At 47.1% G+C, this 12,246-nt stretch overlaps 1 protein-coding gene across 3 annotated transcripts in view; it reads left to right on the top strand.

Annotated features, from left to right (window-relative positions):
* Window positions 1-10,521, top strand: part of LOC118368360 (RAC-alpha serine/threonine-protein kinase-like) — a 43,712-nt gene extending 33,191 nt beyond the window's left edge. For all 3 annotated transcript variants that reach the window (XM_035752399.2, XM_052496900.1, XM_052496901.1), the window contains 11 exons: window positions 196-307; window positions 420-546; window positions 1,697-1,828; window positions 1,955-2,020; window positions 2,454-2,522; window positions 2,682-2,807; window positions 3,604-3,732; window positions 6,821-7,035; window positions 7,118-7,205; window positions 7,336-7,438; window positions 8,580-10,521. In XM_035752399.2, coding sequence (XP_035608292.1) covers window positions 196-307; window positions 420-546; window positions 1,697-1,828; window positions 1,955-2,020; window positions 2,454-2,522; window positions 2,682-2,807; window positions 3,604-3,732; window positions 6,821-7,035; window positions 7,118-7,205; window positions 7,336-7,438; window positions 8,580-8,659 — 1,247 coding nt within the window. In that variant the 3' untranslated portion in view covers window positions 8,660-10,521. The remainder of the gene's footprint in view (window positions 1-195; window positions 308-419; window positions 547-1,696; window positions 1,829-1,954; window positions 2,021-2,453; window positions 2,523-2,681; window positions 2,808-3,603; window positions 3,733-6,820; window positions 7,036-7,117; window positions 7,206-7,335; window positions 7,439-8,579) is intronic.
* Window positions 10,522-12,246: the final 1,725 nt, after the last annotated feature.

The raw sequence follows: 12,246 nt of genomic DNA on the forward strand, positions 1-12,246 counted from the left end.
CAAATCTTGAGGTTAAAATATTCAGTATGAAGAGATCTGTGATCAGGGCTTCCCCCTTCACCCATAGTGCACCTGTTCAGTTCCCTGTGTATGGTGGCAATCCCTGCAGTGTCTGTTAGGGTGGTGATAAAGATAAATGGCTGTAACTGCGGGTCTCTCTCTCCTCCTGCGCCGTCTCACCCTGGATGTGGCCAGAGTGCCAGCTGATGAAGACTGAGAGGCCCAAGCCCAACACATTCATCATCCGCTGCCTGCAGTGGACCACTGTTATCGAGCGCACCTTCCACGTGGAGACCCCCGAGGAGAGGCAAGCTTACATGATTGGGCTGCATTACCTCATGTTAAATGAGGTGTTATAATTTCCCTTACTCTCTCTCCCTCTTTTCCTCTCTAACTCGTCGCCTTTCTCATTCTCTCAGGGAAGAATGGACGAAGGCCATTGAGGCCGTAGCAGACAGTCTACAGAAAGAGGAGGAGGAGATGATGGACTCCTCCCCAGACCCAATGGACATGGAAATGTACCTGACCAAACCCAGACTCAAAGTGGTGCGTCCCTGCCCTACTCACGGCCCTTCCTGCCTCACCCAGCTCCTCACGGCCCTTCCTGCCTCACCCAGCTCCTCACGGCCCTTCCTGCCTCACCCAGCTCCTCACGGCCCTTCCTGCCTCACCCAGCTCCTCACGGCCCTTCCTGCCTCACCCCGCTCCTCACGGCCCTTCCTGCCTCACCCCGCTCCTCACGGCCCTTCCTGCCTCACCCCGCTCCTCACGGCCCTTCCTGCCTCACCCCGCTCCTCACGGCCCTTCCTGCCTCACCCCGCTCCTCACGGCCCTTCCTGCCTCACCCCGCTCCTCACGGCCCTTCCTGCCTCACCCCGCTCCTCACGGCCCTTCCTGCCTCACCCCGCTCCTCACGGCCCTTCCTGCCTCACCCCGCTCCTCACGGCCCTTCCTGCCTCACCCCGCTCCTCACGGCCCTTCCTGCCTCACCCCGCTCCTCACGGCCCTTCCTGCCTCACCCCGCTCCTCACGGCCCTTCCTGCCTCACCCCGCTCCTCACGGCCCTTCCTGCCTCACCCCGCTCCTCACGGCCCTTCCTGCCTCACCCCGCTCCTCACGGCCCTTCCTGCCTCACCCCGCTCCTCACGGCCCTTCCTGCCTCACCCCGCTCCTCACGGCCCCTCCTGCCTCACCCCGCTCCTCACGGCCCTTCCTGCCTCACCCCGCTCCTCACGGCCCTTCCTGCCTCACCCCGCTCCTCACGGCCCTTCCTGCCTCACCCCGCTCCTCACGGCCCTTCCTGCCTCACCCCGCTCCTCATGGCCCTTCCTGCCTCACCCCGCTCCACACGGCTCCCTGACACTTTCCTGACATCAGCCTTGGGAGGCTTAGCACCACATAGCGTGTCCACACATCACCACACATGTGCTGTTAACTCATGAAACCAAGGTCTAAAGGCACCGGATTGGATGTCCCCCCCACACAACCGTTTTCAACATTCTCACCAGCCCTGGGGGTTAGAGGTTAAATTAGCCACTGCAGCATATAGTCCCACCTTTAGAAGAGTGGAAATTGCGGAGTGGATGATCTAGCACCTGTAATGCTTCCGTGTTGTCAGTGGGATTATATGTTTTGACTAGTTTGTTATAGCTGCTGTTTTGTAATCCGGTGACTCTTTTTCTCCCCTCGCTCATAGACTATGCACGACTTTGAATACCTCAAACTCCTAGGAAAAGGCACTTTTGGCAAAGTGATCCTGGTGAAGGAGAAGGCCACAGGACGCTACTATGCCATGAAAATCCTGAAGAAGGAAGTAATCGTAGCGAAAGTGAGTACAGGCCACTGACCGTTACAGGAAGCATGAGTGCGAGAGAGAGAGCATGGGGGCGATCATGGATAACTAAACGGCATCCATTGTGGGAGTTGCACAAACACTCTTTGTGATCTCTTTCAGGATGAAGTGGCACACACACTCACAGAAAACCGAGTGCTCCAGAATTCCAAGCATCCGTTCTTGACGGTGAGAGACCCCTCCATCCATTCCATACACTTAACCCAAACTCTCCTCTGGCCACAAAGACTCTGAGGAGCCACTCTACTTCAGCCTGGGAGCTTCCATGCAGGGGGAGATGCTGAATCTGTGCTGGGAGAGTTTGAGCATTTGTTTACAAACACAGCAATAGACTTGGCCTCTATTGAGGACACCAGACCTTTCATTGTCAGTTAACCACCTTTCTCAAAGTCTGTGATGGCTCACAATGTCAAACTCTTCCACGTTAAGTGGTAATACATGCAGCTTGTGTTCATCCCACTGTGATGAATGGGCAGTTGGCACACAACAGTAATATCCCAAAGGCAGATATCACATCAACAAAGACTCGGGTTTCTTTTGGAGAACTTGCAAGCTTATTTATTCATTGATTGCAGTTAAAGTTATTAGTGTATATCTCCAGGGCCTGAAATACTCCTTCCAGACTCATGACCGGTTGTGTTTCGTCATGGAGTATGCGAACGGCGGAGAGGTGAGCTTTTTAAACTGTCAATAACACCTGACACACAAGATCCAATTTAGCTAGTAGTAGCCAATAACGCCTCCCACCCCTCCTTCTGTGTACGCTCACCCTGTTCCCTCTGTCTGCTTTCCCTCTCTCCCTCCTTCCCTCGCTTCCTCCCTCATCTAGCTGTTCTTCCACCTGTCCCGGGACCGGGTGTTTTCTGAGGAGCGGGCTCGGTTCTATGGGGCGGAGATAGTGTCAGCACTGGACTACCTGCATGCTGAGAGGAACGTGGTCTACAGAGACCTGAAGGTAGGTGTTGGAACACAGTCAGTCCCCGACCGGGATATAAATAGTGTCCGCCAGGGGCGCATCGATCTACCTCCCCCTGATTCAGGCCTCACTGCAGCTGGAAACTTAGGCCCATACCTCCTCTTATGACAGAAGGAGTAGAATAACCCACATATCCGACTGGACAGCTGTTCCACTCGTTTATTTTAATTTTATTTTCACCATTAATGTAAATGGGCAACAATTAGACATTTTGTATTTTGGAAAGTGTGTAAGAGTATTGAGTCATCTTTTACCCCGGCATCAAACTTATTCTGTAAAGCTGCAATTTTTTCCTACCAGAAGCAAGAGGCCAGTACAAAAACTCAGTGAACTGTATTCATAGCGTAAGCACAGAGGTAGTATATGACTGTTTTTTAGGAGGGAGGGGAGGCAGGCATCTGTAGCCCTGTTTCTTCCAGCTGATGAAACTATACCAGCCAGGTCAGCATAGCCCCCCTCCCTCCTCGTTCCCCCCTCCCTGTGATCTTCCCATGGGTTTATGAGGCAGGCTTCCAACCTGCTAAGGTTCTCCTGAAAATGCCATGGTAGCAGTATTGGAGGATGTGCTGACTCTGGCCTGGTGCTGCTGGTCACGTGTGAGCTACAGATGCCAGGTGACGTTTACTGAGAGGACACTGATATTAAAAGGCAATGCATCGCTAACTCATTCCTCTGAGCTGAAGCCAAATCAGCTGGGCCTCAATCACACACCTCACATAGTCACTCTCCCTGCTGATGCAGATACTTCCTGTCTCATTCTGTCTCCTCCCCTCAGCTGGAAAATCTGATGCTGGACAAAGACGGACACATACAAATCACTGACTTTGGACTGTGTAAGGAGGGGATCACAGACGGGGCCACCATGAAGACCTTCTGTGGGACACCAGAGTACCTGGCCCCAGAGGTAGTGTATTCTCACTGTAATCACCAATATGGGGGTCATTAAATCTTATCATTTTGAGTCAATAAAGATGTAGCCTTTGGAGCACAAACCATGTGGCCTTCTTCCTCTTCAGATGTTTAGAATTTGACGTTGTGAAAAGACCTGATGTTTCACACACTTTTGACATGTTCTTGTTAGTACACTGTATCAACTTTGAGTTGAAATCAACTGAACAGAATAAAGTCACATAATTGCTAAGTACCTGAAAGGATTAACAGACTAAATACTGTTTGAAGAGAGGAACTGTGGTGCAGAGAATATATCCCACTACACACAACATCATAAATGTATGTTGTCGGGCATATTGTTAAGGCATACAAGCTATGTGGAAGAGTGGCTTTGGGACAGCTGTTCCTAAATGCCTGTCTAATCTTCAGTATAAGACATGGAGCTAATGAGTCTGCAGTGTGACAAGGGCAGGGCAGGGTGTGCCCATATTTGTTGGTTGAGAGGACAGGGGTGTGGCTGCTCCCCATTGCGTGCAGGTGTGACGTGTGTTTGAGTGGTGTGTATGTAACGCGATAGGGCATTGTGTGTGTGATAGCCCTCTTGCCGTAGGATTTCTTTCTCCGGGAGAAGGGTGCCCATGTTGACACAGTTGCCGGCTCGTTGTTTTTAGCCGCCATTTGGAATTTGCTTGGGGGGGGGTTGCAGTGCCTCAGGGAACGTTGCAGTGCCTCAGGGAATGTTGCAGTGCCTCAGGGAACGTGAGCTTCCACCCCTGGAGAAAAGTCCCCATTGGCTGCAGCTGCTTCTAGAATCTCAAAGTGCATACAATTAAAGTTAAAATATATATTTTTTTAAAAATGTTAAAGAACACAAATTTATATATATATATATATATCATAAAAGCAACAATCAAAATATAGGATGAAGGGTAGGCCAGCCAATAAAGATAAGTCTTAAGGCTTGCTTTAAAAGCCCCAACCGTCTGAACACCACTGTTCAGGATGCCTATCCTGACCTGGGAAAAGCCAGGGCCACGCACGTTGTCCTTACTTCACTTCTCCTCAGTAACATTCTCCCATGGCGCTTTCACCTGACATCTTCATCTCTCTTCGAGGACCGTCCTGATCTAGGGCATAGTCTACAGTAGCTATCATCACAAAAACCAACCAGCGCATGAATGACTATTTCATCATAATGTCCCCCACTCACACTAGGGCCAGCAAAAGGCACATGATAAGTAAAAGGGATGAACATAATGTGTTCATATAACTTCATGTTTTATGTGGGGTATGTTAGAAATTAAAGACAACCTCCATTAACTGGACCCCCCCATATTCACCCCCAGCTCTTCCTCTGTCATTCTATACACAGTAACATTCTACCCTATAACAGCCCCAGCTCTTCATCTGCCATTCTGTACACAGTAACATTCTACCCTATAACAGCCCCAGCTCTGCTAGACTCCAGCAGCGGAGACATCAGGGGGCGTTTCCGTGGAGACAGGGTCGCCGCAGAGCGTCTCTATGGAGCCAGGGCCAGGCAGTGTTACAGGTTGTTCTGCAGTAAACAATGACCTTGTTGTGTGTGCTGCATAGGAATCTTGTAACGTCTGGGAATATTCCACAGGCCAGGAGCCCAGCACTGTAAACCTTCCTCTAGAGAACACCCATGGAACCAGTTTCACTTAAGCCACTGTGAAATAGGGTCGTTTTATAGAAACATTGGAACAGTAATGACTGAAGTTGAATTGGGGAAGTTATGAACAAGGAAGTTAAGGAGAGGGAAGGGAATCACATAATGTGAGCTAGTGATGTGTTTGAGAGAGGGACGGTAGCTGTGTTTAGAGGGAGAAAAAGGGCCAGAGTAAGATGGAGAGTAGTATCAAGTGGAGGATATTTCTCTTCCCCTCCTCACTCCACTCTGCACTGTGCTGTCCTTGGGGCCAGTGTAACAGAGTCGGTTCAGGCAGCCCTGGTTACTTGTGAGGGATGAGCTTGGCTCCTGTGGTCCTGGCAGCTCCACAGCTGTGGCGCTCTCCTACATACTGTATATGGGGCAGCTGCAGACCCAGCTGTCTCACGGTGTGAATCGCACGACAGCAGCGCTGGAAATAGAGACGGTCCAGTAATCCTAGCACCGTGCCGGCTTCAGGTTACCCCTGCCCGCCGAGGCCTCCTCGCCCCTAACCGCAGCGCCAAGCAGCGTGCCCCTCAGACACACACACACGCCGCCCACCCACGCGCACAAAACACACTCCGGTTTTGTTCTATTTACGGCCACGTCCGTCCATCTGTTCTGCCTGCCTCCTCTTTCTGGGTCTGTGTACCTTCATGTCCATATTTAATTATATTAGGCTGCCCCCTTACCTATGAATCTATTCCTGGACCGGTCTATCTCACCTCGTATAACCTTTTGATGTTTTAAAGAACAGCTGTTCTCAGTGACTTGATTTCACTTACAACATCCTTCCGGTACTGTTGACCCAACGACACATCCCAGAAGGCCTTTTATAGTAACAAATGGAAGAGTGTACTGACGTTCAACAGGTTACCCCAGTTGGTCAGCACAAAGCTGAAGCTTGATTAGAACGTGTGAACATGTCATCTTCCATGGTGTGTGAGCCTCCATCTAAATGACTACGGGCTGTGGTGTGGTGTGGTTGGATATAGAGTGCATTCGGGATGTTGGTGTGTACTGCAGACCTCTGGTGATTAAATATGCAGGACTCCCGGGGAAATTCTATCCCTGCTCCTATTGTGAGATGTGAGTCAGTGCTTGCTGTGGCTGGTCAGAAAGCCCAGACTGGGGGGGGGGGGGCACTGGCCTTAGGGTTCTTTAAACAGCCTGGAGAGCTGCTGACCTCACTACTCACCTAATGTCCATCCACTTAGCTAATAGATAGGTTTCAGAGATCTAAACCAAGAATGTATATGTGTCTCTTTTGATGCCGTCATAGGGCTGACCGTACATTTGAACTCCTGCGAGCCCTAGTATTGTCCTTGTACTGTCCTGTATGCTTCCAGGTATGATTGTGTAATTGTCCATAGTGGTATTAGTAAAGCTGTATTCTATTGAGTTGTGGTTGTCCTGTGTTGTCTAGGTTCTGGAGGACAATGACTATGGCCGGGCGGTGGACTGGTGGGGTCTGGGCGTGGTCATGTACGAGATGATGTGTGGTAGGCTGCCCTTCTACAACCAGGACCACGAGAAGCTGTTTGAGCTCATCCTCATGGAGGACATCCGTTTCCCACGCACCCTGGGCCATGAGGGCAGGTCCCTGCTCTCAGGCCTGCTCAAAAAGGACCCCAAGCAGCGGTAAGTAGGCCTCTCCTCCCTTCTCATTCCAACCAAAAAGGCCTCTAGTTACTCCTGTCCATTTGGTCCCTGTGTCTTTCAGGTTAGGTGGTGGACAGAATGATGCTAAAGAGATCATGCAGCACAAATTCTTTGCTGGGATTGAATGGCAAGATGTTTATGAGAAGAAGGTAAATCGGTGTAACATTTTCCATTACTTCAGAGAACAACCAATAGATTTGACCAGGCCTGCAAATGTCGAAACTATCTGACAGGACAGATGTGCCAATGTGCTCCATGATGTCCTCTCTTCTCTCACAGCTGGTCCCGCCTTTTAAGCCGCAGGTTACCTCCGAAACAGACACGCGGTATTTTGACGAGGAGTTCACAGCACAGACCATCACTATTACACCGCCCGGACAAGGTACTACCTCACCCACTGCCACTGTATCGTTACAGGAGACACACACCAGACTCTCATCACAGAGAACAGAATTACAAGCCCAAATAGACGATCATCATACTAATGTTTTTCACTGACTCACTGGACCGGAATGCTTTTGTTTAAATTGTGATGATCATAGTCTGACTCAGTAAGAATAAACTGGGGACACACGTGGTTCAGAATGTCATTACTGTTGAGAATACGACAACCACTTACCGAGTTTCAGAATCTCAGACATTTCTATCCCCCTCTTCAGAGATCTTCTGAAAATGTTGATTTTAAACTGAACTTGAAATTGTTTTTATCATGGCTCCAAAAGTAATTGTTTATTTTGAGGTGGGTTTACAGAATTTCAGTGTCCCAAACGAAAACCCCAAGCTGATCTACATGGTTTAGTTTTAGATAGAATGTTGATCGAGGACTGTAATATTCTTTCTCTTGTTGTCAGACTTATGAGAGAATGCCCCTTGTTTCTACTTTAAATGCAGTCCTATCTTTGCTTACTATCAGACTGCCTAGGACATGTAAGTTTTGGGTACTCCCAGTAGATTTAAACCTATTAATTGAACAACCATTTTAAAAGGTGCACTCCGTAAGAGTTCCACGTGCAAATAGCCCTTGATGTAGATGATACTGTATATCTATCTGTACTGTAGTAGTCAAGGAATTAAATCCCACGAGAGAAATAAATAAAAGTTTGAACATCATTTAGAGGTATAGATTGCACTCTCAAAGGTGAGTATTGAACTGAGAATGGGGAAGGTTCATGTTCCCTATCCCAGTGCAATTAATGCGAGGTCATATTACATAGAGCTTATTCAATTCCTCTGGGGGATTTGTGCCCTCTTCTGGAAAGTGCGTGTAACGTCTGTTATTCCATAGTTCACTGTGTCACTCAAAATGGTGGTGCTAGAGCACTAGCAATGTGTGCCGAACTGCACCCTGTGCTAGTTCTAGGTACATTATGTATTAGGACTAAATCATAATGCTTTTTGTCGTCACTGAGATGAAAAAGAACAAATTGAATTCAACAAATGTGATGATCAGATTAAAGTTATACACTAATTGAGTTCTCTCTGTGCCATCCCACTCTTTCCTTCCCACTTTTTATGTATTCCAGAAGACAGCATGGAGTCGTTTGACAGCGAACGGAGGCCCCACTTCCCACAGTTCTCCTACTCTGCGAGTGGGACAGCCTAAACACCCCCTCTCATTCCTCTGGTCCCAACATTTCCCCTCACCCTACCAGACTGCACATCCAACTACATTCGCCCCATCCTTTTTTTTAAACTTCCAGTGTCGCATATAGTATTGTTGAACAGGCATTTGCTCTCTGCAAGTTTGGTAATTATAGGGGGAAATACTTCATACTACACAAATGAAAAACTGGTTGTTTCTGTGGCTCCTAAAGACTTTTCTAATGGTGAGAGATAACACTACAGTGTTGCTTGTCTTGATGAGTTGAGTCAGACAAGCTTGATGTTCATAAAACTACACTTTATAGGAAAAGGGTGGCAATGCAGCAATGTGGTATATCAATTTAGAATGGTCAGGCTACACTTTCCTAAACTTCTATTTGCCTTGCTTCTGTCAGCACCTGTTATATTTGTCACACATTATTCACCAAGTGAACATTTTACGGGACCGTAAGGATTGTATCGGAATTAGCCATGTAAAATGTAAATGTCTTTTTGATGTTCTTTGTTTAAGGCAAAGACATATTGTGGACCAACAGCAACAACAAAATATGACCAATGACTTAATTTTCCATGTAGTGGGAGGTTTAATCATATTTAGATATTGTTATCAGGACTTTCACATTACACTAATCACTATTTGACCAACACTTTGAAACCTGTTGTTCTGCCATTTGAATGTACCTAATCAATAAAATGTATAATTCTGCATACCTAACTGTAGAACATGGTTGATTCTCATAGGACTTCCATTCCTCAAAAGATCATTCTTATATATATATATGTTAGAGCCCCAAAACATTCTAGAACAAAGGGAGAATGACATGGTCTATTGACCTCTGTCAGAGCGCTCCGCTCCATTATCAGGCTAATGACAAATTGTGCAATACAATGGCAGACACTTAAAGAACTGATTGTGGGATCAGGCATACAATGTAAATGTGTTCAAGCTTGCCGTCACTGAATCTCAGAACTGTGTCTACACGGTCAATTGGATATCCTTTTGCTGTTGTCCCATTTGAAAAGACAGTTACTCTAATCTCTCTGGACTATGTGCTTGGATCATGATGCCTTCCTGTCTGAATGCTGTGTTTCAAACACTCTTGGCTGTTTCTTTCTGAACTGGCCAGTCAGGTACTGATCCTTTCTGCCCAATCAGGGAATCTTCTGTCTCTGGGTTTTTTCCTCTTCCACAGTATTGGGTGTTTTCCTCCCAGTGTATTCACTACAGCCTCAATGAGGTCACTGTAACAACATACAGTCCTTCAGGACTTACTCCATAAACAAGCTGGGCTGTGGTTCAGGGGAAAACAAGTTGAGTCTGCTTTGATCTCTATAGGTAGGGATCAGGGTACATGGTTCTGAGTTATTTATAGAAAACGAGTGACTGTGCCAATGATATGCAATTTCCTGCCCCAAAACTTGTATTTGTACACTTATTTGTACTTGTTACACTTTAGTCAATTCTGAAAGGTGTGAACTATTAAAGGCTTGTTTGCGTAATTAAACCCTCTATACAGATTGCTGTAGATAAACTGAGAATCTTGGAAATGCTTTTTGGGGAAACTGCAGTGTTTCCAGAGGACTGATAACTATGAAGTTAATGTTATTGAATGTAAAAGCATTTTTATTTTCACCTCAATTCCTTGATTGGATTGTTACTTATTCTTGTGCGCTGTGCCCCCTCCTGTGCACCCTTTGCTGTCACCCCCTAAAAATGGGGAAATGCCTTTAATACCTTTATTTTTTTGTACCTGCCCTTTCCCATTACGGAAACTGAGGACACCAGCTTTAGTAAACAAATAGTATAACCGTTGTACACTTTTTACAGTTTCTTTCAAATTTATATAAAATGTCTTAACAATTTGTGCCAACTTGTCTTTTTTTCAGTCGTTACAGAACATTTATCTTCTCTAATATGCTTTAACCCACAGTCATAGATCCAAAGCATTAGCAAGTCAAGCTTGTGCTGAGTGAAGTACTTAAGAAAAAAATAACTCATGAGACGAGCGTCTGAAACAAATGATGAATAAACCTAATGACTGAGTGGTTGGACTTGGCCCTGTTACTGTACCTCCACAGGGTTGCTTAGGTCCATGTCTGTCTGGCTCGATCTGCAGCTGGTTAGAGCTGGAGGAGAAGCTCCTTTGGGCCAGACCCAGATGGTACAGTCTCTGGAGCAGATGTTGACAGCCAGGGCTCAGTCTGTTTGTCTGGCCAGCAGCACTGCTCCTCACCGCAGGACCATGGTTGTGCCCAGTGTGGGGCTCACCTGACAACTGCTCCTCACCTGGCTCCAGCTGCACAACCCACAATGCACCTCTGTGTTAGCAATGAGGTTCTGCCCGCTCTTGGGATGTGTTGTAGGGAGCTTGTCAAATACTGACTCCACCTCTTTCTCCTTACCTCAGTGTACCGATCTTTCCAATTATCATCTCTGTGGGTTGAAAACGCATCTATGCTTTGATATATCCCTGGGCGGCAGGTAGCCTAGTGGTTAGAGTGTTGGGACAGTAACCCAAAGGTTAGTAGCAAGGTGGGAAAAAATCTGCCATTCTGCCCTTGAGTAAGGCAGTTAACCCACCTCACAACAACTGCTCCCCGGGGTTAAATGTGGAAGAGATTGGTTGTATGCATTCAGCTGTGCAACTGACTAGGTCTCCTGCTAAAGTTGAAGTCTTCATGTAAGGTTTACTGAAGGAGAACAAACCCCTGCGGCCATTTACATCCAGGAAGGATGGGAAGAGGGCTCCAAGAAAAGGCCTTATAATAAATAGGATGTGCTTTCCCTCCTCACACGGCTGCCCTCAATGGCTAGAATAAAGTAGGGTGTGTTAAGATGTTGAGAGGAAGATTAAAATAAACTGGTGGTTGTAAATGACTAGGAGAACAGATTTCTTTGCTTTCGATGTGAGCAGAGAAACAAAAGGGGGTTGCCCTGAGAGAGAGGTCACAACCTCAGAAAAGCCAGATAAGGAAGGACAGGGATCAAGTCTGACAATGGAGAAGAGTCTTTGGGTTTGGTGTCAATGTGAGCTAGTCTGGACCCAGCTGTGATTAAACCAACTTCTAGGACTTTACCATGTACTCAGCCCTTGGTAGTTATGTTGCACCTGCGTAAGCTATGGAAAAGTAAATATAGTGATCTGGTTACGATGTTAAAGTAGTTGCAGGTGTTTACTACAGTAGCAACTGCAATTTTGAGACTGACATTTTATACTTAGTGGTAGAGCACCACCTAGTGGAGAGTAGCAGAACATCTTTGATAGGTAACTCAGACAGTGATCGTCAGTACTTCCGGGTCACGGAATTTTCTAAATAAAAGTCCCCCACGCAGTAGTAGAAAAGTGTAACCTGTTTATTAATGAATTAAACATTGTCTAAACATTAACAATTCATATGTTTTCATATTTAAGTGACATTTGCTTTAATTTGGGGTTTTAAAAGTCAGTCAGGCTACCTCTGGCGAGCACACAGAGGGCTGTGCGGCCCCCCAAAGAAATGACTGACCCACCGCCAAACCGGTCATGCTGGAGGATGTTGCAGGCAGTAGAACGCTCTCCACGGCGTCTCCAGACTCTGTCACGTCTG

The sequence above is a fragment of the Oncorhynchus keta genome, chromosome 35 (genome assembly GCF_023373465.1).
Source record: "Oncorhynchus keta strain PuntledgeMale-10-30-2019 chromosome 35, Oket_V2, whole genome shotgun sequence".
NCBI lineage: Eukaryota > Metazoa > Chordata > Actinopteri > Salmoniformes > Salmonidae > Oncorhynchus > Oncorhynchus keta.